This window comes from Aureococcus anophagefferens (assembly GCF_000186865.1).
Source record: "Aureococcus anophagefferens unplaced genomic scaffold AURANscaffold_3, whole genome shotgun sequence".
Classification (NCBI taxonomy): Eukaryota; class Pelagophyceae; order Pelagomonadales; family Pelagomonadaceae; genus Aureococcus; species Aureococcus anophagefferens.
The window spans coordinates 224,833-250,801 of NW_008705563.1; the positions used below are offsets into that span (position 1 = coordinate 224,833).

Here is a 25,969-nt window from a genome sequence, read left to right on the forward strand (position 1 = left end):
TTGCAAAGTTCGGTCGGGACGTCCCAGCTCACCGGTCGTCGATGTCCGCGCAGGTCCACGACCGCCGCGGCGAGTACTCCGGCGGCCGCGCGGAGTACGTGTCCGCGCGGCACCAGCCGGCCGCGCGGCGGCCGAGCTCGGCGACGGCGACGCTGACGAACCGGGCGCGCCAGGGCGGCGACGGCGACGCCGCGGCGCGCGGCGGCGGCGGCCGCGGCCGCGGCGACGACGACGCCTACGGCTCGCCGGACGACGACGACGTCGCCGAGGACGACGACGACGGCGACGACGCGTCGCTGACCTACGACGACGCCCGCGAGCGCCGCATCTCCGCGTCGAGCGCGTCGGCCATGCTCGAGCGCTGGACCGCCGTCTACGGCGGCGGCGGCGACGCGGACGCGCGCGCGAAGCGGCCCGCGACGGCGGGCGCGCGGCCGGACCGGAGCGCGCGGCCGACGACCAAGGTCGCGCGCATCCTCCAGGACCTGAAGCTCCGCGTGAAGATGCTCGAGGAGCAGAACGCGGAGGAGCCCGCCGCCGCCGCCGCCGCGGCGACGGCGCCGCGCGCGTCGCCGCGGCCCGCGCTCGACGACGAGTTCGCGCCCGCGCCGCGCCGGTCCAAGGCGGCGACGGGGCCGCCGGCGGGGCCGGGCAGGCACGCGGCGAAGCGGCCCCAGTCCGCCTCGGCGAAGCTCGACGGCAAGGCGCACCCGCGCGGCAAGGGCAAGGCGGCCGGCGGCGGGACGACCAAGGGCGGGGTCGTCGTGTTCCTCGGCTAGGGGGGCGCCTCATAACGTACCCCGCCGGCGGGCTGGCACGGAGACGGCCCCACGACGGTCCGGCCCCGGGACGGGGGCCGGGGACGGCGGGCACGGGGGTTCCGGCACGGTAAATGCGCTCCCGGCACGCGGCCCGGCACGTGCACGGGCCCGGCACGCGGCACGGGACGAACGTCACCGTCACCACGGGCCACAATCTTCAAATCTCCAAGGGGGAGCGCCAACGACAAACGTCTCCGCAAAAAGTATCTAAAACTCGACTGCGCGGGCCAGCGGCCTCGGGCAGCCTCTGCATTGCCGTCGTCCCGCGGGTGGTGGCCCATGGTTCGCTAGGTCGGCAGCCCGCGTCGACGCCCATGGCGAGTTCGTCGTCCGGGCCGCCGTGGCGGACGGCCCTCCGGTCGGCCGACCTGGCCCTCGAGACGGCGCTGAGCCTCGTCCGCGACGGCGACGTCGACGCGGGCGCGCTGCGGGCCGCCTGCGACGGCCTCGGGGAGAAGCTCGAGCGCATCGAGGCCGCGGCGCGGAACCGGGCGGCCCGCGGGGCTCCGTCCCCGGCCAGGCCGGCGCCGGCGGAACCCCAGCGCGACGACCTCGACTCGTCGATCCGCGACCTCGGCCTGGACCTGGACCGGCCGGAGTCGCCCGACGGCGCGACGGAGACGGCCATCGTGCCCTTCGACGCGCCGGGCGCGCCCGGCGGGTCCGGTGCCAAGGTCCACCCCGCGGGCCCCGCGGCCGCCAAGTACTCGCCGCGCGGCGACAAAACCACGAAGATGAGCGACAAGAACAAAAAGCTCTGGGGCAAGGTGAAACAGAAGGTCCACGACGAGTTCAGCACGGGGTCGTCCACCGAAAAGGCGCTCGCGGCCGTGCTCATCGTCGACAAGCCCGAGGGCGACCACGGCACGCGGCACCGGCGGTCGACGCACCGGCGCGTCACGGAGCGGGAGCTGGCCGACGACCGGTCCAGCGTCGCGTTCCAGTCGAAGATCAAGGTCATGATGCTGCTGCGCAAAATCAAGAAGGGCGCGTCCGAGGAGGCGAAGGACGACGAGCTTCACCCGCAGAAGCAGGGCGCGCTGACGTCGTTCCGGACCTACCGGGACTACGACGGCGACGGCGGCGGCGACGCCCGGAACCTGTCGTCGCGGAGCCGCGCGCACCGGAGCCGTTCCGCCGCGGCCTGGGACCTCCTGCGGGACCCGGGGTCCTGGCCGCGGCGGTGCCGGCGCCACTTCCGGGATTTGTACTACGACCTGCCGGAGGTGCCGGACATCGCCGTGACGCCCGCGGGCACGCTGGACCACAACATGCTGACGAGCGCGGGCGGCCACACGCTCGACGAGACGTCGAACGCGTTGGCGATCATCCTGAACCTGCCGGGCGTCATGCGGCAGAACCGGTGGCCGCAGGTTTTGATGCTGTCGCACGCGGGCTTCTGCCAGGTCTGGAGCCTGTTCATCATCTTCCTCGTGCTCTGCCAGGCGATCTTCGTCCCCGTGGAGGCGACCTTCGACGATGTTTTGGTCTTCAAGGGCTGGGTCGAGTGGCTGTCGACGGCGATGTTCGCGTTCGACTTTTTTCTCCAGTTCTGCTTCGCGGGCGTCACGGAGCACGGCAAGGTCATCGTGTCCGGGCGCGTCATCGCCGAGCGCTACATCATGTCCAAGTGGTTCTACCTGGATTTGATCTCCTGCATCCCGCTGGACATGGTGCTGAACTCGATGCATTTGGAGGCGACGGACAAGATCAGCGACAACACGGGCCTCATCAAGGCGCTGAAGCTCCTGCGGCTGTTCCGGCTGTCGAAGATCATGAAGACCATGGAGCGGCGGACCCAGGGCGGCGTCCAGTTCACGAAGCTGCTCTTCGGCGTGCTCCTGTCCGTGCACTGGATCGCGTGCGGGTGGAAGGGCGTCGACGACTTCTGGCGCTGCGGCGAGGGCAACGCCTACGCCTGGGACGCGCCCCTCCAGGAGGAGGAGAAGCGCTACCTGGGGAAGCGCTACCTCAACGGCAAGTGCAAGAACGCGCGCTTCGTCGTCGCGTACCCGGACTGCGTGCACCAGGCGTGCCTCTCCGTCGCGGGCGACGGCCGCGCGGTGACGACGAACGAGCAGATCTACTTTTCGATTATTTTCATTTATGGGAGCATCATGCAGGCGACGATCTTCGGCAAGATGGCGGGGTTGCTGCACCGCCTCGCGGAGCAGACGCAGGCGTACGAGACGAAGATGATCACGATATCCGCGCGGCTCAAGCACCTGGGCCTCGACGAGGAGCTGAGCGAGCGCATCATGCGCTACTACGAGACGCTCTGGGAGACGCAGCACATGACGACGCCGTCGTCGCTCGACTTCTTCCGCGAGCTCACGCCGCGGCTCCAATTGGACGCGCGGCTCGCGCTCTACGCGAACATGATCCGCCAGATCCCCTTCATGCGCAAGATCTCGCGGTCCATGATGGAGCACCTCATCCAGTCCATGCGGCCCGAGATCTTCATGGAGTCGGAGGCCGTCATGCGGCGCAAGGACATCGGCGACTGGATGCTGTTCATAGAGCAGGGCAGCACAAGAGAGCGAAATTCCCAACTTCAAAGGCTCATATCTCGGCCATTTTCCACTCGTTTCGGCTGATTTTTGGACGAGCGATCATCTCTCGCAACGGTCTCGAAGCGTGGATGTGTTCTTTGTAACGCGCGCGCGCGGAACACTCACGTTGAAGCGACGTTGAATCACTCTTGTGCTGCCCAGGTTCATAGAGCAGGGCACGCTCGCGGTGCTGGACCCCGCGAACCACGACGCGTCGATCCTGAAGCTGCTCCACCCGGGCGACCACATCGGCGAGCGGGGGCTCGTCGACAACTCGCCGCGCAACGCGACGGTGCTCGCGCTCACGTGGACGAACGTCAACGTGCTCACGCGCGGCGACTGGGAGATGACGTCGGCCGCGTTCCCCGAGGAGGCGCAGACCGTCCAGCGGTCCCTCTTCTCCCACGACATCACGGCCTTCGGGGACCGGGACCAGGCGAACTGGGACCCGACGAAGCGCGGCTCCGTGCCGGACGTCATCGACGACGAGCAGCAACGGCACAAGTCCACGCACACGACGCACATCGCCAAGCCGGGCGAGTCGTGGGCGCCCACGCGGCAATCCAGAGCCACCTGAGGCCCCGGGCCTCCTTTTTTTTTGCGCGTAAGCGGCGAATGAAGCTCCGGCGGAAGGCCTCTGAAGGTCAAGTTGAGGGGAACGTTGACTTTGATGCAACAACACTGCTCTTTGGCCAACGCATCGCGCCGCGCCGCCCGCGGCATCGTCGCACATCGCAGCGTCGTCGCACCTCGCGTCGACTGCGCGTCGCACCAGTCGCGGCGCAGCGCTCGACGGCGCGCGTCCTCGGCACAACGCGATGCGCCGCCTGCCGCTGCTGCTGTGCCTCCCCGCGGCCCTCGCGCTGACGCTGCGGCCCGCGCGGCTCGCGGACGCCTGGGGCGTCGGCCGCGTCTGCGCCGACGCCTTCTACCCGCCCGGGTCGAAGATCAACGGCGTCGACGCGCGGTACGCCTGGGCGAGCACGGTGCTCCAGCGCCTCGTGGCGATGCGAAGGGGCGCGCTTCGTCCGCACGCGCTCCTCGTCGCCGTCGACGCGGACGCGGGCGTCGTCGGCTGCGTGGAGCTGGGCCTGCTGCCCGCGCCGCCGGGCGCGCCGCCCGCGTCGCGCCTATCGACGGAGGCCTCCGAGGCCGCGGCGCTCTGGCGCGGCGTCGCCGTCGACAACGCGGTCCCCTGGGCGCCGCCCGAGGGCGACTGCCCGACGCTCGCGAACGTCGCCGTCGCGCGGAGCCACCGGAAGCGGGCCGTCGGCCGGCGCCTCGTCGACGCGGCGGCGGACGCGCTCGAGGGCGATGTCGCGTGGGTCGACTGGCGCCGCGCGGCCGCGGTGTCCGACGACGTCCACGCGGTCTACGCGCGCGTGACGGACGACGCGGCCGTGGCCTTCTGGGAGCGCGTCGGCTTCGACGCCGTGCCGACGGACGGCGCCGACGTCCGCGGCAAGGGCGGCGTCTGGCTCCGGCGGCCGCTCGCGCGGCGGGCCGGCGCGCCACGAGGGTCCGCGGCACAGGACGGGTGTTAATTCACGGGTGGTAGACGCCCGCGGCGTGGGACCGGCTCGACGACGGCGTCCGCGGCAGGGGCTCGCGGCCCGGCCGCGCGGGCGTCTCCACGTCGGCCGCCTCCTCGGCCTCCACTGTGTGGCGGTCGAGGTGCGAGTCGCTCGCGTGCGCGCTGAGCGCGGTCCGCGGGCCGAAGCGGAGCACGAAGAGGAGCGTGAGGACAGCGAAGACCGCGACAAAGTACATGGCGCCGCCCGCGGCGATGCCGACGGACGCCGCGACCCACGTCGACGCGGCCGTCGTCAGGCCGTGGATCTGCTCGTGCTCCGGGCCGTCCGGGTCCAGCGGCGACCGCACCTTCATCTTCCAGATCAACCCCGCGCCGAGGAAGCCGACGCCCGAGGGGATCGCCGCGGCGACGCGCGAGCTGTCCCAGGACATGGGCCCGTCCTCGAAGGCGAAGATGGACGTGATCGTGAAGACGCAGGCGCCCAGCGCCACCAAAGCCATGGTCCGGATGCCCGCGGGCCGGTCCACGCGGCGCCGCTCGTAGCCGACGGTGCCGCCGCACGCGATCGCGAAGATGATGCGCCGCCCCAGGTCGCACTCGCGCGGCGTCAGCATGAAGAGCGCGCCGTAGCGCACCTTCGTGCACCCGGGCACGTAGTGGCCGTTGCTGAACCTGGGCAGCAAAAGGGTGCGAAATTCCCAACTTCAAAGGCTCCTCTCTCGGCCGTTTTCCACTCGTTTCGGCTGATTCTTGGACGAGCGATCATCTCTCGGGACGGTCTCGAAGCGTGGATGCTTTTTCCGGAACGCGCGCGCGCGGAACACTCACGTTGAAGCGACGTTGAATCACCCTTTTGCTGCCCTGTGCTGAACGGCGCGTCGTGCTTCGGGTAGATGGCGCGCGCCGCGTCCTCGTCGCACGGCGGCTCGAGCCAGGGACTAAAGACGACGACGACGCAGGCCACCGCGAAGAGCAATACGGTAAACGTGTAGGCGAGGCGCTGCTGCCAGCCCGCCGACGACGAGAAGTACTCGCCGCCCTGGGCGAAGGGGATGGCCGGCATGAGCTTCGCGAAGGACTCCGTGCGGCTCGGGCGCCGCGCGTCGCGGCCCATGAGCGGCGGCTGCACGAGGCCGTAGCCCTCGGGGCCGCGGCGCGCCATTATTGATGAGTGAGGTTTCGTCGACTACCAGACGCTTGTCTGGCCGCCGCCGGTGGACAACGCGACGGTGCTCGCGACGGTGGAGGCGACGGTGCTCGAGCAGTCGAGCCCGGCCCGCTTTTTTGGAAGTTCAATACGAGCTTCGCTAATTTGTGGAGAACCGAGGCTGCGCTGGCCTCCCTCCTGCGCTGCCCGCCCTGCCCGCCGCGCGCGACCATAATGGAGCTCTCGGAGACGCTGCCGAAGGACTACGAAGAGCGCATGGTGTCCGCGTCCGTCGACTGCGCCGGCGGCAAGGGCGACGGCGACGCCTGCCACGCCGTCGGCGAGTTCTTTAGCGTCATCCGCAAGGACTACGCCGCGGCGCGCGAGACCTACGGCAAGAACTGCGAGGCGCGCAAGCACGGCGCGTCCTGCTTCGCGCTGGGGCGCCTGCTCCTCGGCGGCCGCGGCGGCGCCGCGGACGAGGCGCGCGGCGAGCGCGCGTTCGCGGCCGGCTGCGACCGCGGCCACGCGCCCGCGTGCCACCACCTCGGCGTCCTCGCCTTCAAGCGCAAGGACGACGCGGCGGCCCTGGCCCACCTCGAGAAGGCCTGCGACGGCGGCGACGCCGCGAGCTGCTACGTCCTCGGCGGCTACTTCCTCCGGCCGGGCGCGGCGAAGCAACCGGCCAAGGCCCGCGAGTTCCTCGAGATCGCCTGCGACGACGGCCACGCGCCGGCCTGCCACAACCTCGCCGTGATGATGAAGAACGGCGACGTCGGCGTCCCGCGCGACGCGAAGCTCTTCGACAAGTACGCGGCGCGCACGCGGGAGCTCGTCGCCGCGGCCGGCGCCGCGCGCGGCGTCCGCGTGGCGTAAGGCGCGCGCGTGCCCGTGGTCGTGGAGCGCCTGCGCCACGGGCACTTTCGAGAGCCGCGGCGAGTCGCACAAGAAGCGGCAAGACGGGCTCATCGCCGCTTCAATGAAGGCTTCAATGAGCTGATGTTCGATGCTGACTGTGTGTGTGGCGAAATCCCGATTATCGGGTTGATAGGGCGGCTCTGGAACGGCGTTTCGTGCACGGGGGAGCCGACCACGGCCCGTGGCCGGCGGTCACACAACCACAGCCCCGACGCCCGCTCGCCCGAGAACAACACACCGGCGAACGCCCGTTGGACGCGACCCGCGCGACGCCCTAAAACGCACCGACGAACATGGCGCACCTCGACGTCCTGGGCCGGGGCCTCGTGCTCCTGGGCCACGCGCGCTTCGCCGTCGCCGTCGCCGTGCCGGCGATCTGCACGGCGCGCGTCGCCCTGAGCGACCGCGACGACGGCGCGACGCGCGACGCGCGCGCCGCGTGGCTCCGGTACTGGTGCGTGTCGTCGCTGCTCGCCGTCGCCGAGGCGTCGTTCCCCGGGCGCGTCGCGTACTGGTGCCTCGCTAGGAGCGGGGGCCGGGGCCGCGCGCTCTTCCTGGCCCTGCTGCGCCTGGGGCTCGCGGAGCGCCTCGCGAGCTCGAAGGCCTGCGACCACCTCTACGCGTACCTCGAGCGCGCGCTCCTCGAGCGCGAGCGGCTCATCCGCTTCCACCTGGACCGCGCGTCGGCCCACGCGTCGGCGCGGTGCCAGACCCTTGCCGTCGCGGGCGCGCGGGTCGCCGCGCTGGCCGTCAAGGAGTACGGCTACGAGGCCTGGCGCCTCGCGTTGGTCTACGCGACCGCGCAGTCGGCCGCCGAGGAGCTCTACGCGCGCGCCGCGGACGCGCTGGCGTCCCCGAAGGCGGCGCGGAAAACGGCCGAGGTCGAGCTCGTCGTCCTCCCCGAGGGCGCGAACCCGGAGTCCGCCGTCGTCGGGCGGCTCGCGGACGGCTTCGCGGGCGACGACGACGCCGCCGTGCCGCCCGTCGAGGCCGTGCCCCTCGTCGAGGCCAAGGGCAAGGCCGACGGCGCGCCGCCGCCGCCGCCGCGGCCCGACTCGCCGGGCTTCTCCGACGACGGCGCGGCGTCGACGCCCGCGTCGCCGGCCAAGGTCGCCACCGCGACGCCCCTCGCGGACGTGTGCACGGCGTGGCGCGCGCGCGGCGAGTCCCAGGACGGCGAGTAACGTGCTTTTTTTGGTAGCTTCCATCTCTAGAAAGGGCCGCCGCTTCTGCTTGGCCGCGCACGCGTCGGTGCAGGACCTGCCACCGCATGCGCTGTTCGGCTTGACCAACAACAATTTTACACGGCGCGCGGAGAGTTAGGAGCGCGCCTTTTTCTTCTTCGCTTTGCCGGCGGCCGTCCGTTTGCTGGCACCGGGGCGCTGCTCCGCGTCTTTCTTCAACGAGCCAATTTCTTCGTGTGCAGATTTCAGCAAGCTCGTGGACGCGAGTGCGAGGGCGCTCATCATGGACTGCAGCTCGGAAAGCTCTTTCTTGATCAGGGTCGAATTTGGAACTGCAGACAGCCGGTCTTGGACTTGACGGAGATGTAAATCAACGAGTTCCACAGCGGTCTTGCCTCTGACTCCCGTCTCCGTGATGTCACAACCGTGGCTAAGGAGCAGTCTGAGGGCCTCGACATTTGGGTTAACCTCACCTGCGTCCCGACGATCGCCGCACAAGAGAAGTAGCGGAGAAACACCAGCTGTGACACGCGCACCGCGCTCTAGAAGCAGTCGCAGTTTCGTGTCTTGAAATTCTGCAGAGTCCGCGGCCATACTGCACGGCGAAAACCCATCTCCTTCGCGCACTTGATTCACATTGGCTCCGCGTGAGACGAGCACCTCGAAGATGGGGGTCAGGGTGTCACACACGAAATCCATTTCTCCGGGAAATTGGCACCACGTCGAGAGAAGCGTGTGCCCACGACTATCCGAAGCGTCCATGTCGAGGTCGCTATTGTCAAGGATGCGGCGAAGCAGCTGCGCGTCTCCCAAGTCGCGAATTGCCCCCATCGCCCCGGCCAGGGGCGGCAGACACGTATAGATGTCTTGGAAGCCCGACAGGAGAGTCGGATTCGGTGCGATGTATTTCTCGAATATAAAGCCCAGATCCATGGCGTAGTGGTCCAGATTTGGCAGAGCCCCTCGTTTCACGGCCTTGGCAAAGCCCTTCACATCACACTCCAGCTGCACTACCCGATTCTCGTTCTTTAATTCCGTAGAGAAGAACACACAAACGTCTATTGAGACCCACTTTTTGCCGCCGCGTACAGCGTTCGTGAAGAAAAGAGCGAGGTCGAAATCATGCACATCAATAGTCACAAATTTGACGTTGGGCAAACGCGTCCAGATGAAGAGGCCTTGAGCCTGTTGAACTCTTTCTCCCATTGAATAGAAATGCGTCACGTGCGACAGGGCGGCGTCGAATTGCTTGCACGTCGCGGCCGAATCTAATATCACGTGGACTGAAAGGTAGTCGAAGATGCGCCCGAGGATCTCTTCGCGAAGGACCTTCTCAGCGGTGGAGCTCGAAACGGCCTTCTTCTTCGACGCCCGCGGCTTCGATCGCGGCGCCATCGCAGGCGCTGGCGCGACGCGGCGCGGCGCGGCGCAGCTCGCCCGGCGTGAAGCGGCGCGGCGCTGCGGTCTGACGGCGCTGCGATTCCGGCGTCCGAGACGACTGCGCGTGCGGCAGTGGGGCGACTGGCCGCGGCGCGCGCGCGCAGCAGCCGACTGAGCTCGAATGCCGAGCTCTCTGCCCCGGACCCGATATTGAACTCAAGTTGACGCTCAGGCACCCACCTGCCCCTCCTTCCCTACGTGATCCCCGCGTCGTAGTAGCCGCGCCACGGGTGCTTCGCGCTGAGGTCCTCGCGCATCCAGACGGTCGTGATCTCCTTGGTGCCGTTCGTCACGAGGCAGCCGCCGTGCTCCGTCGAGCCGTGGTCCATGAGGCCCGTGTCCGGGTCCTTGTAGGCGAAGAAGAGCGCGCCGCGCGCCTTCGGCGCGACCTTGAGCCCCGCGTTGGGGAAGACCGTCGCGCCGCCGCCGCCCGGCGCGGTGCAGTAGTGGATCATCGTCGCGACGCGGCCGCCGCGCTTGTAGGGGTAGCGCCGGCAGACGCCGTCGCAGTGCGCGCGGTACTCGCCGGCCTCGGCGTAGCGGATGAAGTTGAGCGGCTCCGCGTGGGGCCCCGCGTCGACGTCGAGGCGCGCGGCCCGCCGCGCGAACGCGTGGGCCCGCGCCGCGAGGCGGTTCACGACGAAGCCCGGGTCCGCCGCGTCCCACTCGAGCATCGCGTTCCGCGACCGCCGCACGGACCTGGGCAGCAAAAGAGTGATTCAACGTCGCTTCAACGTGAGTGTTCTGCGCGCGCGCGTTCCAGAACCAGCAACCACGCTTCGAGACCGTTCCGAGAGATGATCGCTCGTCCAAAAATCAGCCGAAACGAGTGGAAAACGGCCGAGATCGGAGCCTTTGAAGTTGGGAATTTCGCTCTCTTTTGCTGCCCTGGCACGGACAGGAGCGACGCCCGCCGCCCGGAGACGACGGCGTCGTGGAGCTCGGCCTCCTCCGCGGCCTCGCGCAGCGCGTCGCAGTCGTCGGCCGTCGTCCAGTCCGGCAGGAAGGCGACGTAGGGCGCCTCGCTCAGCACGTCGACGCGCCGCTTCGCGCCGTCCTCGAGGTACGACGTCCGCCGGAGGGGCCGCGACGCCGGCGTCGCGGACGCGCAGAGGTCGAAGAGCGCGCCCGCGCCCTCGAAGACGTGGCCGCCGTGGCCCGCGTAGTCCACGACGGTCCGGTGGCGCAGCTCGTCCGTGGCCCAGTCCACGAAGTCGCCGGACCGCACGCGGAAGACGGCCGTCGAGTTCGGTAGGAGGCGCGACGCGTTGCTCGCGTTCCCGGACCGGTGCGTCGCCGTGACGGTCAGCGGGCTCCCGTTCGTGAACGTCGCGTCGCCGCCAGTGGCGTCGCCGAGGACGTAGACGTCGCGCGCGTCGCCGCCGCGGAGCGCCACCGAGTCCTCGAGCGGCCGCGGCCGCTTCCTCGACCGCTCGCGCCAGCCGTAGACGTCGCCGTCGCGAAGCTCGACGACGTGCTCGCCGCCGGACGCGTTCAGCGTCGCGACGAGCGTGGCGTTGCCGCCGACGACGCGCAGGAGCTCGCGCCGCGTCGGGTAGGGGTTCACGAATGTGACGCCGCGGCGGACCGTCGCCGGCGGCGCGGCGCTCAGCACGTAGGCGGCGAAGACGGGCACCGCGAGGACGAGCGGCAGGGCCAGCGCGCTCGACGGCTCCGCGCGTTCGCGGTCGCCGCTCATGGTCCATGCAGGGGCAGCCCCATCGTCGCAACGGATCCAGCGCTTGGGACGATGGTGTTCCTACTCCTGCTGGCGTGCGCCGCCGCCGCGGCGTCGACGAACGCGACGCGGCGCCTCGGTGCGCCCGACCTGCCGGGCTGCCGGGCCGGCTGGGCCTTCGCGCCAGCGCGGTACGCCTTCCCCAAGGGCGGCAGCCCGGGCAGGAGCGGCCACTGGAGCTCGTCCTGCGGCTACCGCCACTTCGTCCAGCACGACTGCGGCGCCCCGCGGCGCGTCGCCTACGACTGCCCGACGAGCGTCTGGACGGCGGCGCCCTGGGGCGGCGCGTCGCGGGACGCGGCCGGCGGCGCGCGGCCCGCGCGCGTGAGCGTCAAGTACGGCGGGCAGCTCGGCAACAACATGTTCCAGTACGCCTTCGCCTTCCGCCTCGCGAGCGAGCTCGCCTTCCGCAGCGGCCGCGCCGTGGAGCTGCGCGCGCCGAAGATGCCCCTGTCCTGGGCCGGCATGCGCGACCGCGTCGTGCCCCCTCCTCCGGGCCGGCGCCTCGCGGGCCGGCCGCGGCGGCCGCCGCCGAAAAAACCGGCGGCGGCGTCCAACTGCGCCGTCGTCACGGACCGCGACCGCCTGTCGAAGCTGCCCCTCTGCGCGCAGCTCGAGGCCGCGGCGCGGTCGACGACGTGCGTGCAGGTCAACGGCTTCTTCGAGGACTTCGGGCAGCTGCGGGGCTGGCGCGACGAGTTCCGACACCTCTTCGCGCCCGCGGGCCGCTGCGGCGACACGCCGCCGCCGGGGCGGGACGAGGTGCTCGTCCACGTCCGCGAGTGCGACCAGGGCTCCGTCGACGCGCCGCGTCCCTTCTTCAGCGCCCACGGCCAGGTGCCCTGGAAGTTCTACGACGCCGTGCTCCGGGGCATCGCCGAGCGGCGAAAAGCGGCGGGCCGGCCGCCGCCGACGTTCACCGTGCTGTCGCCGCCGTCGTGCGGCAGCTCGGACCTCGTGAAGCGGCTCGGTTCCGCGTTCGGCGCGAAGCGGCGCGCGTCGCCCGGCGCGACGGAGGACTACTGCTTCATGCTCGCGTCGTCGACCCTCGTCCTCGCGCCGTCGACCTTCTCCTGGTGGGCCGCCTGGTTCTCGGAGGCCGAGGTCCACGTGCCCATGCTCGGCGCGTTCGCGCACCAGCGCACGAACAACTACCCCCTCGGCCCGAACAAGGGCGCCAAGGGGGGGCTCGCCTGCGAGAAGCTCTTCGACAAGGTCGGCAAGTCCCTCGCCGTCGACGAGCCGCGCTACGTGTACCACGACGTCGACTCGGGCGCCTACTTCGGGTCCTACCACCGGGCGAACGAGTCCTTCACCTGGGGCTAACCATGTGAGGGGCCGCCCCGGACGGCGGCGAAGAAGGCGCGGACCTGGTCCCGCTGCGGGTCCGTCTCCGGGCTCGCGATGGTTTTCGTCCGCGTCTCCGCGTAGGCCTGGACGCGGTCGAGCGCCTCCTCGGCGCCGAGGGACTCGTAGAGAAGGCCCAGGAGGCAGGCGGCGACGAGGCCCGTGCGGCCCTTGCCGCCCCAGCAGTGGATGAAGAGGCACTCGCCATTTTCCAGCACGCGCGCCGCGAGGTCCGCGACGAGACTCCGCAAACTCGCGAGGTCGCCCGCGGGCTCCCGGTCGGGGATGCCGAAGTGGACGAAGGACGGCGCCGGCCCGTCGAAGTTCACGGCCGCCGCGTGGTAGCTCTCGAAGCCCGGCGGGTTCGTTTCGCCGGAGTCCTGCGGCGGCAGCTCGGATTGCAGGCACACGAAGGTCGTGACCCCCGCGGTCCGCAGGGCGCCGACGACGGCGTCGACCCGCTGGCCCCGGCCGCTGCCGGGGTAGCGCCCCAGCATGACCCGGCCGGGCACGAGCCAGTTCTGCTCCGCGCTGACGCCGTGCGAGTCCTGGAGGACCGCCGCGTCGAGCGCCGGGAGCGGCGGGAGCGCCGTCAGGGCCCGCGACCGCGCGGCGAGGCAGAAGGCGAGCGCGCGGCGCGCCCAGACCATGGCTGCGATGAAAGCTGCGCTCGCCCTCGCGAACGGCGCTTTCTTCGGGGTGGTGGACGGGGAGCTGGATGCGAACTGGGCTGCTTGGTCACACTTTTGAGCGCTCATCGTGAGCCTCAACATGCTCTAAAAAGCTGGACTTGCCACTGTTGTGGAGCTTGCCCAGCGACGCGTCCCGCCGCCCGCGAACGAGAGCTCGCGCGGCGCCGCGCGTCCGCCGCGCGCACGCCCCGCGCTCGCGGTTGCCGGTCCCCGCGCCGCGCCGCCAGCCGTCGCCGACCAGAAAGCCGGCGACGCCCCGCCGGCCGCAGCCGACAGCCAGCACACACACGCCGCCCCCGCACTCACCATGAACATGAACTTCAAGGAGATGCGCGCGCGGATGGCCGAGGCCGCGACCAAGGCCAAGGCCGAGGCCATGAAGCAGGCGGCCAAGGTCGAGACGCGCCTCAAGGACACGGAGCGGAACCGCGCGATGGTCGCGTCGTTCGTCGAGAAGGTCGGCGCGACGCTCGAGGAGCTCGTGGACGAGGGCGCGCCCCGCGAGGAGCGGAAGATCATCGACCTGACGTACGTGACGGACCGCTTCATCGCCATGGGCTTCCCCTGGGACGGGCGGTCGTCCGCGGGGTCGGCGGCGGCGCGGCAGACGGCGAACCCGATCAAGGCGGTCGCGGCGCACCTCCGGTCCTACCACGAGGGCCACTACATGGTGCTGAACGTGTCCGAGGAGCAGTACGACTACGGGACCTTCGACATGAACGTGCTGGAGTTCGAGTTCCCGGGGCACCCGGCGCCGCCCCTCGGCATGCTCTTCAAGATCTGCGCGTCGCTGGAGTCGTGGATCGCCGCGGACGCGGCCAACGTCGCCGCCGTGCACTGCCTCACGGGCCGGGGCCGCACGTCCGTGGTATTGGCGTGCGTGCTGGCCTGGCTGGGGGAGTTCGAGACGCCGCTCGCGGCGCTGAGGCACGTCGCGGACGCGCGGAAGGACGACGTCGAGCGGCTGACGATCCCGTCGCAGCGGCGCTACGTGCAGTACTTCTCCAACGTGCTCGACGGCGTCGCGCCGCGGTCCGAGCCCCTGCTTTTACGGCGGGCCATCATGCACGGCATCCCCAACTTCGCGGGCGACGCGCGGCGCGCGGGCTGCTGCCCGTACCTCCAGTTCTTCAAGGGCGGGCGGCTGGCCTACACGACGACGTGGGCCGGCGCGAAGGACGATTTGGCCGCCGACGGCGTGGGCGTGGGCGAGACCAAGGGGGGCGAGGAGCAAAGAAAGCCCGCGCGGCCCTGGGCGGGCCCCGCGGAGGGGAGCTTGGTGTTCCACGTCGACTGCGTCGTCCACGGCGACCTGCTCGTGCGCTGCCGCCACCTCGACGAGCACGGCGGCCGCACGTCCATGTTCCGCGCGGCGCTCCACGTGGGCTTCGCGCCGACGGGCGTGCTGCGGCTGACGAAGGCGCAGCTCGGGGCAGGACAAGAGAGCGAAATTCCCAACTTCAAAGGCTCCTATCTCGGCCGTTTTCCACTCGTTTCGGCTGATTTTTGGACGAGCGATCATCTCTTGGAACGGTCTCGACGCGTGGATGCTTTTTCCGGAACGCGCGCGCGCGGAACACTCACGTTGAAGCGACGTCGAATCTCTCTCGTCCCGCCCAGGCGCAGCTCGACGGCGCGTGCGGCGACGACCGCTTCGACGACGACTTCTTCGTCGACCTCATCTTCGCGCCGCTGGAGCGCGAGAACGACGAGGACGGCGGAAACGACGCGCCGGGCGGCTCGGCCGCGGGCGCGGCGCAGGCGGGGCTGCGGGCCGAGGCCGCGCGCGAGACGTCCGACGCGGGCGGCTTCTCCCCGGCCTACGACGCGCTGCTCCACAAGGACTCGCTCTTCTGGCGCGACATCGAGGACCGGAAGACGCGCGCGCGGGGCCGGCGCGCGGCCGCGAAGAAGGCCGACGCGCCGAACGCGGCGTCGCAGGCCGCGGCGGCCGCCGTGCCCGCGCCGCCCGCCCGCGCGGCGCGCCGGGCGCGGCCCGAGGCGGCGGACCCCATCTTCGCCATCGGTGGCGAGGACACGCCCGCCAAGGCGGCGCCGGTCGCGGACCTGCTGAGCGCGGACACGGACGACCTCGTGCGGCAGCTCGAGGACGCGGACGCGCTTTTCGGCGGCGAAACGTCGCTCCTCGACCTGCACCACGCCGCGCCCGCGGGGGCGGACGACGTCTCCGCGCCGCCGCCGCCGGAACCGTCGCCGCCGCCGGAGCGCGCGGCGCCGGCGCCGGCGGACGACGTCCCGGCGCCGCCGCCCGCGGCCCCGGCGGCGGACGAGTTCCCGCCGGCCCCGGCGGACGAGTTGCCGCCGGCCCCGGCGGACGAGCTCCCGCCGGCGCCCCCGGCGGCGGCGCCCCCGGCCTCGCCGACGGACCTCCTGGCGGACCTCGAGAACGAGCTCGACTTCGTCGCGCCGGCGGCCGCCGGCGGCGACGCCGCGGCCGCGCCCGCCGGCGACGACGCCTTCGACCTCGACGACTTCGAGTCCTATCTCGACACCCTGGGCACGGGGAGTAAATAGCCACGGCGTAGAGCGACGGCTACGACTACTGTCGGTGCCGACCGGCGACGGCGTCTCGCGGACCATCAGATCACCATCCCCTCTCTTTGTCGACCTTTCAATTGAGGTGTGCACTGCCTCCGCTTCTTCACGCCCGCACGCCAAGGCGACCGCCCCAAACACCCCCCCGCGGCACCCGCGCCGCACGCCGTCGACCGGGGCGCGCCCCCGAACATATCGAAGCCCTCGCGAGTCGAGAAAACGACGAGATGTTGCGAAAACTCCTCATACTCGGGTCGGCGTGTCTCGTCGCCGCCCGCACGACTCACGACGTCACGCACGATACCGCGACTCGCCGGGGTCACGGGGCGCCGCCCGCCGCCGACGGAAACGTCGCCTTCGACGCCCGGGGCGGCGCCGCGCCCGCCGACGGCCGCGCCGCGCCCGCCGACGGTTTCGCGGCCGCCGCCGCGCGGGCCGGGGTCCGCCGCCTGGCCTGCGCCGACGACGTGCTCTGGATCAAGGACGCGAAGAGCGACAAAGAAGACATCAAGACGTGCGAGACGCTCGCAGAGATCAGGGCGGAGGGCAAGAAGTTCCGCAAGGGCAAACGCAAGGGCAAGAAGCACAACAAGAAGTGGAAGCACTTCTGCAAGAAGTGGAAGGGGAGCGTCGGCGGCGAGGTTATGTCGTCGATGAAGGCGAAGGACGCCTGCGCGGCGACCTGCGGCACCTGCGACCCCATGGCCGACGCGCTCGTCACGGACCCGTTCGACCCCAAGGGCTTCATGGAGCAGGACGCGTCGAACCAGGAGACCCCGTGGTAGGACCCCCGGGGCCCGTCTAAGCGTTACGTCGCGTCCTGGAAGATCGGCGGGAACTTGTTCGTGGGGCACTTGTTCATGGACCGGGACAGGTTCTTCTGGTCGACGAGCGCCGGGTCCGCGCCCCACCGCTTCTCGTAGCGCTGGGGCACGACGAAGCTCCGCCCGACGGCGTCGAGGACGGCGAAGACGTGGGAGAGGTCACGCCCGCTCTCGAAGTGGAGCGTCTGGTCCGCCTCGTCGTAGAGGACGTAGTCCACGGGCTTCCGGCCGTCGATCCAGGAGCCCGTCGCCCCCCGGAGCGCCGCCTGGACGCGGCGGAGCAGCTGGAAGGGCAGGTGGCCCGGCGCGGCGCCGCAGTCGAGCAGCTCGACGGCCGCGCGGTCGCGCGGCAGCCGCGCGAGCACGGCCTGGGCGACGTCGTCGTAGTCGCGCCGCGTGCAGACGCCGACGAGCGCGGACCGCGCCACGCGCAGCCCGCTGCAGAGCACGGCGTGGAGACTGCGCAGCTTGACGCCCCGGTCCGCGCGCGAGTGCGCCGTGCCCGTGTTCGCCATCGCCGCCCTGTCCGCCGCGGACGCGGACCGGTTGCCGTCGCGCGCGCGGCCGCCGTAGAAGGGCACGGCGACGAGCGTGGCGCCGCCCCGCGCCGACGCGTGGAAGGCGTCGCGCCGCGGGCCGCAGAGGCCCTTCTGGAGGTGCTTGAGCATGACGGTCACGCGCTCCTTGGCGACGGCGTCGCCGTAGCGCGGCCACAGGTTGTGCTCGTAGCCGCTCACGTGGTTCGTCCAGAACACGTCCTTGACCGTCTTCAACGAGACGCTCGCGTACTGGTGCAGGTGGAACGTCGCGTACTCGAGCGCCTCCTTGTCCACGAAATCGGGGATGGCCGCGAGCGTCGACGCTCGGGACAGCCACGCGGCGCCGTAGACGCCGGCGCGCGACTTGCAGCGCACGAACTCCGTCGCCGTCGGCGACCGGTCCGCGGCGGCGGCGACCGCCGCGACGAGCCACGCGCGCCGGGTGCGCCGCAGCATCGTCACGACGACTCGCGCGGGCAGCCCCTTATTAATAAGAGGTGCAAGTTACACGTTCAACCTGTTTCGCGGCGGTTCGCGCACGCGGGGTCCGCGAGGGCCGCCGCGAGGCGCGCCGACGCCGCCGCGCCGTCGACGGCGACGTGGCAGGCCGCCGCGTGGGCCGCGTCGAAGCGCACCGGCGACCGGCCCCGGAAGTCCGCCGGCCGGAGCGCGACGCCGCGCGAGAGCGCGAGCGCCGCGTAGGAGAACTGGCTCCGCGCGGCCACGAAGACGTCGGCGAAGGCGAAGTGGGCGAGGTCGTTGAAGGCGTCGTTGTCGATGACGACGGCGCTCGACGGGAAGCGGCTCGCCGCGTAGGCCGGCAGCGTCGACGCCGCGCCCGCCGCGTCCCGCAGGAAGTCGTGCCCCCGCTCGTCCGGCTGCGTCACGGACGCGCCGAAGAGCACGACGTGGAGCGGCGTCGCCGACGCGTTGCGCAGGAGCTCCAGGGCGCGCGCGTAGTAGGCGTCGTCGAGGTTCAGCCGCGCGTGCTTCGCGTACGCGCGCCCGGGGAGGCCTGGGCAGCACAAGGGTGCGAAATTCCCAACTTCAAAGGCTCCTATCTCAGCCGTTTTCCACTCGTTTCGGCTCATTTTTGGACGAGCGATCATCTCTCGGAGCGCTCTCGACGCGTGGATGCTTTTCCCGGACCGCGCTTGCGCGGAACACTCAAGTCGAAGCGAACTTGAATCGCTCTTTTCCTGCCCTGGGGCAAGCGGTCGCCGTTGCGCACGTGGACCGCGACGTTCGCGAAGCCGCCGCGGAAGCGGCCCAGCGCGTGCGCGGGCGCGGGCCGCACCGCCGCGGCGCGCAGGAGCGCCGCCCGGAAGAAGGCCGCCGTCGCCGAGAAGTCGTGGGACGCGAAGGGCGCGTCGCCCTCGCGCCGATTCGAGTTCGCGGCGCGGACCGAGACCACGGCCGCGGGCGAATCTCTCAAATCCCGCGCGATGGCCGCGCCGTGGGCCGCCCACCAGGCCTCGACGCCGCCGCGCCGCGCGGGGCCCGGCAGCGCCATTTCAAAACCGTCGGGCTCGAGGCAGCCCGCGGCCCGGAGGCGCTCGAGCGCCGTGCCGTTCGGCAGCGCGCCGTCGAGCCTGTGTGGATTCCAAATATTAAACCCGACTTCAATGTGCGCGTAGTCGAACGGTTTGGACCAAACTCTTTCGCTGTGCTTCGAGAACTCGACGAGAGCAATCGATTCGTCCAAAAATCAGCCGAATCGACTTCGATTTGACCGAGATAGAGAGTTCTGAAGTTTGGTGGGGACCCCCCAAACCAGTGGGTGGAATCCACACAGCGTCGAGCCAGAGCAGGCCGTCGCTCGTGCGCTCGTCGATGCCGTAGCCCGCCCGCGTGCGGTAGAACGTGTGGCGGTCGAAGAGGAGCGTCGCGTTGAGCAGCGTGGCCGCGCGGAGGCACCCGTTGAGCACGGCGATTCGGAAGCCGAAGCCCGCGGGGTTCTTCAGCGAGCAGCGCAGGAGCCGGGCGACGCCGCAGCGCGGCGGCGCGGCCGGCGATAGAGCCGTGTCCTCGCCGGGCGCCGCGCAGCGCTCGTCGCGCCAGGCCGCCGGCGCCAGGAGCGCGAAGCCGGGCCGCGTGTAGACGTCGTCGAAGTGGCCCCGCGCGACGCGGAAGCGCTTCGCGAGCGCGTAGCCCCGCGCCCGGAGGTAGGCGCCGACGGCCTTGTCGTTGGCCTCGACGCTGACGACGTCGACCGTGACGTTGGGCAGCGTGCCCTTGAGGATCGCGAGCTCGTGGCCTTCCGCGTCGACGTTGAGCCAGTCGAGGCGGCGGCCGCCGAGCGCGGCCGCGCCCGTCGTGCAGCGCTTCGTCAGCCGGGCCACGCGCGACTTGTTCTTGAAGTTGCGCCAGCTCTTGTTGTCCGCGAGGACGCCGCTCCGCGTCGAGCCGCCGCGTTCGCCGCCGAATTCGGCCCACTCGACGGTCCGTTCCGCGTCGCTCAAGCACGCGGTCACGAGGGTGCAGTTGCGGCCGTAGGTCGCGTAGCCGCCGGCGTAGTGGGCGCTCGCCTCGACGCAGACGCCCGCGGACTCGACGCAGGCGTCGAGGAAGTAGGTGTTGGACGTGTGGAGCCAGTCGTTGCTCCCAAAGTCCGCGTACGCGATGGGCCGCCGGAGCCAGCGCAGGTGGTGGTCCCAGAGCCAGAGGTCCTGGCCGCCCTCCGACGGCGAGATGGGCCGCCCGTCGGCCGCCGACGCGCCCCAGGCGAGCTTCTCGCCGAGCGTGCGCGCCTTGGAGACGCGCGACCGCCGCCGCAGCTCGCCGGCGCCCCAGCAGGGCTGGCGCACCGTCGACGACCGCAGCACGCGGCACCACGACGCCAGCGTCGTCGCCGACGCGAGCGGCAGCGCCGCCCACGACCAGCGCATCATCGCGCTCCGGGGCTGCGCGTCGGCGGCACGTTCATAGCTCGGTGAAAGATCCAAACCGCGGTGTTTGCCTGCACCTTGAACGTTGCACAGGTTATTGCCACACGCCCGGGTCGTGCACTTGGTCGTGCTGGCGCCAGGCCCGGTCGGCGACGTCGAAGTACTCGTAGCAGGAGCGGTCGTAGGCGTCTCGCAGGAGGTCGCCGGGGTAGGGCCGGAGCGCGCACGCCAGGTCGAGGGCCCGGGCCCAGAGCCCCCGGAGCGTCTCCGGGCAGACGAGCTGCACGCCCGTCGCATTGCGCGCCTCCTCGACGCGCCTCTCGAAGACGCTCAGGCCGTGGACGTAGAGGAGGACGTCCTGGGCCGCGACGAGCCCCGCGAGCGCCGCGCGCGACACCGGCGCGACCGCGAGGACCGACGAGTTGTACTTCATCCGGTGCGCGTGCTCGACCTTGGGGAAGGCGGCCGTCGCGCCGCAGCCGCAGTAGGCCGGCGGCGTCCGTCGATCGCCGAGCCAGCGGAAGAGGCAGAGGCTCTCGCGGTACGCCTCGACGACGCCGACCATGGAGAAGTCCGCGTCGAGGGCCCGGCGCGCCGCGGCCGCGCCGACGTTCGCGGGGACGCCCTCGGGCGCCCGCGCGTCGCCCGCGCCGACGACGAAGCGGAACTGGACGTCGCGCGGGTGGTAGCACTTGTACGCGTCGCGGCCGCCGGACACGTGGTCGGCCCACGCGTCCAGCCCGCCGGCCTCGCCCTCGTCGCCGCGGCCCCGCGGGAAGCCCGGCATCTTCCGCTTCAACACGTACTTGCAGTAGAGGAACTGGGAGTAGACGAGCTGCAGCGGGTGCCGCAGGAAGACGACGCGGGAAGACGGCTGTTTCGCCTTCAAGCGCGCAAAGGTCACGGGGCTGCGCGCGGCCGTCTCCTGGCTGCCGCGGAGCGTGTCGCCGGCCATCATGAACTTCGGGCTGTCCTTCATGAAGGACGCGCCGGCGGCTTTCGGGATGTGCACGAAGACGTAGTGGCGGCTGCGATGGCCCGGCGGCGCCGCGACGGTACCCTCGTGGGTCTTGAAGTCCGACGCCGACAATGCGCGACGGCTCGGCCCGGCAGCGGCGCTCGCTGCGACGAGGGCTGCCCAGAGACGCAGCCACGGACGGCAGCCCACGACACTCATATGCATCGAGCCATCATCACGTGAAGATGCAACACATGGACGGCCGGGGGCAGCCCGCGGCGCTCATCGTGCCATCGTGTAGCGCAAGCAAGGGTAAACATCTGGTAAACCAAAGCTTCATTCTTGAGCCGACGCATACGATCGACGATGGCGAGTCGCGGAGCTCCGCTATCTGGCAGTAACTTGGCGATGCGAGCTGCTGTCCTGGCGCTCTGCGCGCTGTCGTCTACGGCGTTCCGAGCGCCGCGCCGGCTTTCGGCGTCGCCGCGGCGATGCGCCGCGCCCTGCGGCGCGCTGCCCGGCGGGGCGTCGTTCAGCGTCGAGGTCTGCAATTGCGACGCCGCGCTGGCCATCGACGGGAAAGCCTGCGACGACGCGCGGGACGGCGACGTCTGGGTCGCCGCCAAGAAGACGGCGGCGCCGGCCTTCAGCCTGAGCGCGGCGATGGAGGCCGCGACGACGGACGCGCCGACCGTCGTCGTCGGCGCGCCCGCTGCCGTCGGCCGGCTCCGGCCGCGGCGCGGCGGCGCGGCGCCCGTCGTCGACGTGCTCCGCACGTCCATTCCCAAGGAGCAGACGGAGCGCTGCGCCGAGGCCCAGGCCGCGGTGCTCACGAAGCTGTTAGAGCTCTGGCTCGAGTCGCTCGGCGACGGCGACCACTTCGAGGATCTACGCGCGTCGGCGACGATCCACACGGCGGCGGCGCTCGAGAGCTTCGGCTTCGCGGAGATCGAGTTCCCGGACCTGACGGCCCTCGGCCGCGACGCGGCCATCGAGACGCACGCCGCGCGTTTGCCGGCGGCGATCCTCGCGTTCGACGCGCTCGCGGCGGCGTCGCCAGCGGCGGCGGCCGTCGCGGAGACGCTCCGCGCGCAGCCGCCGCCGCCCGCGGGCGACCTCAACGCGCCCCAGCCCGAGCGCGACCCCTGGGCCGGCGTGAAGTTTAAGCTCTAGACTCGTCGCCGTCGTCGTCGCTGCTGCTCGACCCCTGGGCCGTCGACGTTTAAGCTCTAGGGGTCGCCGTCGTCGTCGTCGCTGCTGCTCGACGAGGCGCCGCGGCGGCGCCGCGCGAGGCGCCGCTCCCGGTCGCGGTCGCGCGCGGCGCGCCGCTCGCGGATCGCCGCGCCGACGGCGCCCGGGTCCTCGCCCGTCAGCGCGACGATCTCCGGGCCGTAGCGCGCCGCGACCTCGTCGGCGCCCATGACGCGGCGCCCCGCGTAGGTCCGCGACGACGAGTGGCCGTGGAGCACGTGGAGGCAGACGGGGTCCGCCGTCGAGTCGACGAACGCCGCGCAGGCGGCCCCCGCGTCCGCGGCGTCGACGACGAGCGCGTAGTCCTCGCCGAAGCCCGTCGGCGGGAACTGGGCGCACTTGTCCAGGACCGCGCGCGTGTACGCGTAGGAGAAGCCGTAGCCCCACCAGCGGCTGTGCTTGTCGCCGACGTGGTCGCCGCGCGCGTCCTCTGTGACGACGTTCTCCTCGCAGACGACGCCGCGCGCGGCGTCGTAGCAGCAGTAGGCGCCGAGCGTCGCGAGGCGCGGCTCGGCCGCGGCCGCGGGCGACCCGTTGAGGAGCGCGCCGACCATGCGGTCGACGTAGTCCGCGAGGTAGACGTCGTCGTCGTCGAACTGGACGATGATCTGGCCCTTGGCGAGGGAGCCGAGGCGGTTCCGCTTCACGCCGATGGGGTGGTCCGCGTCCTCGTGGACGTAGGCGACGCGGCCGTCGCCGAGCGCTTTGAAGAACTCGGACTCGGGCCGCCGCGTCTTCGCCGCCGCCGCCTTTTTCGCCGCCGGCGCCCAGCCGTTCGAGCCCATGCGGGGCCAGCCGAGCGACGGGTCGCCCGGCCGGCCCGTCTCGAGGACGACGAGCTCCTTGTTGGGCCACGTCTGCCGGTCGAAGCACGCGTAGAGCGACGCGTGCGCCCAGCGCCGCGACGGCGTCGTCGGCGCGACGACGGACACGAGCGGGTGGGCGTCCCACGCGAAACTCCGCGGGAGCGGCCGAGGGTCGATGGGCAGCGCCGTCGGCTTCGCGGCGCCGTAGCCCCGGCGCCGCGGCCGCGCTTTCGGGTCCTGAGAGTGGAGCCGCGCCTCGACGTCGCGTTTGAGCAGCGCGGCGACGTCGTCGGCCTCCGCCGCCGGCGCCGCGCCGTCCGACGCGCGGCCGTCCGGGACGAAGAGCGCGAGCGTCGCCCAGCCCGCGCCGGCGGCCGCCTCGACGCGCACGCGCGCCTTGCCCTCGACGGTCGCGAGCTCGAGGCCGCGCACGACCTCGCCGGGCAGGACGACGCCCGCGGGCGGCGAGCTCAGCGACGCGCCCGCGCGCATGGACGCGCCGCGCGTGCCGATGCAGCGGTAGTACGCGGCCATCTCTACGATGGCTGCCCCATGGCGCCTTGGAAGGGGAGGTGCACCTCCGACACGTTGACCGAACGTTTACCTTCCGGGGGGTCGGTGCGCGCAGTCGGCGCCCTCGGCGCCCTCGGCCATTTCGGACCCTCGGACGCTCGGCTCCCTCGGACGAGGGGAAAATCCCTCAGCCGAGGGCGTCGGACGAGGGGGCGGCGCCCTCGTCCCGAGGGCGCCGAGGGCGCCGAGGGCGCCACCGACCCCCCTCAACGTTTACCACTCCGGCGCGGATTCGTTGCTGTCGAAGTCGGACTCGTCGTCGTCGCCGCCGCCGCCGAGGTCGTCGTCGCCGCCGCCGAGGTCCGACCCGCGCGAGTTCGGCCGCGACGACCCCCGGGACGACCCCCGCTCGCGCTTCTGCCAGCTCGGCGTCCCGCCGCCGCGCTTGTGCCGCTCGAAGTACTCCTCGTCGGTCTCGTTGAACTTGAGGAAGTCCTCGCAGACCTCGAGGAACAGCTCGACGCCCTTGACGGCGATCATGTGCTTGAGGGCGACCTCCCGCAGCGATAACACGTCCATGTCCTCGCGGACGACGAACGGCAGGTCCTCGTCGTCGCAGACGTTGGACCAGTGCTCGCCGATCATCGCGACGTAGTCCGCGTGGAGCGCGTCGACGGTCGCCGTCGTCTCGTCCTCGGCCCACGACCGCAGCGCCTCCGGCGCGTTCCGCGCCATCCACCGCTCGACGACGCCGTCGAACTCCTCGTCCTCGTCGTCGTCGTCGGCGGCCGCGCGGGGCGCGTCGCTCATCATGCCGAAGAGGCCGTGGGGCTTGTCGCCGCCCGCGCGCGCGTTGAGCTTCGCCTGCATCTCCTTCGCCTGGGCTTCGCGGCCCGCGGTGTCCTGGCTGCTCAGGTCGTCGAGCGACGAGTTGTCGGGTGCCGGCGCGTCCTCCGGCGTGAGCGCGGAGCCGTCGTCGCCGGCCGCCGCCGCGTCCCGGGCGATGTCGTCGTAGACGTTCGACGGCGGCGCGCCGAAGCGCTCCGGGTTGTCGATTTTTTGTTGGAGGAAGTACGCGTCCCACATCGCCACGGTCGGGCCGCCGGCCGCGGCGATCTCCGCGAACTCCTCCTGGCTCACGGGCCGCGTGCCCCAGGTCGAGTGGCGCCGCGGGTCGTCGCTGCGGTACCGCGGCTCCTCCGTCGGCTTGGGCGGGGGCGGCGGCAGGCCCGCCGCGAAGTCGTTCCAGCGCTGCTGGAGCGGCAAGCATCGAGGCGGGTCGTCGCTATGGGTGCTCATGCGGTCGTCGCTGTGGTACTGCGGCTCCTCCGGCGCCTGCGCCGCCATGGCCGGGGAGCAGCCCGGCCGGCGCGTTCCAGCGCGAGGCGTCGACGGCGTTCAACGAAATGTTCAAGAAGCATTGCCTTCGAGAGAGTCTGGCCTCCTCCCGGCCGACGCTCGAGCTGCTCGAGCCGCGCGCGCTACACCGTCGTCTGCGGGCCGCGTCGCGCCGTCTGCGCCCCGCGCCGCGCCGTCCGCGCGCCGCGCCGCGCCGCCCCAAGATGGCGGGGCCGCGACGGTCGAGTTTCGCGCGCGTCTTCGATGCGGTGGGAGAAGAACTCGTCGCGGATCTCAAACTTGCGGACGTGATGGGGTTGGCCCAGACGAGCAGCACGTTCCTTGGCAGCGTGTGCTGTCGTGTGCGCAGTCTGCAGCTCCACGAAATCATCGACGCGGACGCGAACCAGGCCACGGCGCTGCTCCGACGGTGCACCGGCGTTAAAACGGTGCGCATCCTGGACTCCTGGTCTTGCAAAGATATCAGCGATGACGCAATCATCAACGCGCTGATGGCGCACTGTACGAGCCTGCGGTCGCTTACTTTGCAGGGCAATTACGATTTCAACCGGGTATTTGCCTCGGACTCTGCCGTCGCAGCCATGGCGCGCATGTTCACGGACCTTGAGGAGCTCGTTCTCTCGCATCAAGAGGCGCTCACGGACGTCGCGCTCCGCGCGATGGCCGTGCATCTGCCAAAACTGCGGCGCCTGAAGTGTTATTTTTGTCCAGGAATCTCGGATGCGGGAGTGATAGAGCTGGTTCAGAAATGCACCTCGTTGCGGTCGCTCAATCTCAGCGAGACCCCCATCACAGATGCTGCTGGCATTGCGATAGGGCAGAATTGTCCCAATCTTGAAGTGCTACGCCTGGGCATGGCTGAAACTGGAAATATGAGCATCACGGACCGATCACTCGTCGCT

General features: G+C 71.1%; 6 protein-coding genes across 6 annotated transcripts; 3 read left to right on the top strand and 3 right to left on the bottom strand.

Annotated features, from left to right (window-relative positions):
* Positions 1–5,095: 5,095 nt before the first annotated feature.
* Positions 5,096–5,512, bottom strand: AURANDRAFT_16951 (hypothetical protein; the record flags this gene model as incomplete). The annotated part of the gene is made up of 2 exons (XM_009035848.1): positions 5,096–5,221; positions 5,255–5,512. Coding segments are annotated over 2 exons (384 nt in total), but the record flags the coding sequence as incomplete, so codon positions are not given.
* A 735-nt stretch (positions 5,513–6,247) lies between these two features.
* On the top strand, positions 6,248–6,930 carry AURANDRAFT_70787 (hypothetical protein; the record flags this gene model as incomplete). Its single annotated transcript, XM_009035354.1, has 1 exon — positions 6,248–6,930. The coding sequence occupies one exon, from the start codon at positions 6,289–6,291 to the stop codon at positions 6,928–6,930; it is 642 nt and encodes a 213-aa protein (XP_009033602.1).
* Positions 6,931–7,265: 335 nt separating this feature from the next.
* AURANDRAFT_70788 (hypothetical protein) lies at positions 7,266–8,156 on the top strand (the record flags this gene model as incomplete). The annotated part of the gene is made up of 1 exon (XM_009035355.1): positions 7,266–8,156. The coding sequence occupies one exon, from the start codon at positions 7,266–7,268 to the stop codon at positions 8,154–8,156; it is 891 nt and encodes a 296-aa protein (XP_009033603.1).
* Positions 8,157–9,748: 1,592 nt separating this feature from the next.
* AURANDRAFT_70789 (hypothetical protein) lies at positions 9,749–13,331 on the bottom strand (the record flags this gene model as incomplete). The annotated part of the gene is made up of 3 exons (XM_009035847.1): positions 9,749–10,295; positions 10,496–11,268; positions 12,705–13,331. Coding segments are annotated over 3 exons (1,931 nt in total), but the record flags the coding sequence as incomplete, so codon positions are not given.
* A 349-nt stretch (positions 13,332–13,680) lies between these two features.
* AURANDRAFT_70790 (hypothetical protein) lies at positions 13,681–15,499 on the top strand (the record flags this gene model as incomplete). The annotated part of the gene is made up of 1 exon (XM_009035356.1): positions 13,681–15,499. The coding sequence occupies one exon, from the start codon at positions 13,681–13,683 to the stop codon at positions 15,445–15,447; it is 1,767 nt and encodes a 588-aa protein (XP_009033604.1).
* A 1,238-nt stretch (positions 15,500–16,737) lies between these two features.
* AURANDRAFT_61537 (hypothetical protein) lies at positions 16,738–25,055 on the bottom strand (the record flags this gene model as incomplete). Its single annotated transcript, XM_009035846.1, has 7 exons — positions 16,738–17,775; positions 17,928–18,307; positions 18,460–18,884; positions 19,084–20,195; positions 20,302–21,208; positions 22,405–23,754; positions 23,986–25,055. 7 exons carry the CDS (start codon positions 25,053–25,055, stop codon positions 16,738–16,740), a joined length of 6,282 nt encoding a protein of 2,093 aa, XP_009034094.1.
* Between the last annotated feature and the right edge of the window lie 914 nt (positions 25,056–25,969).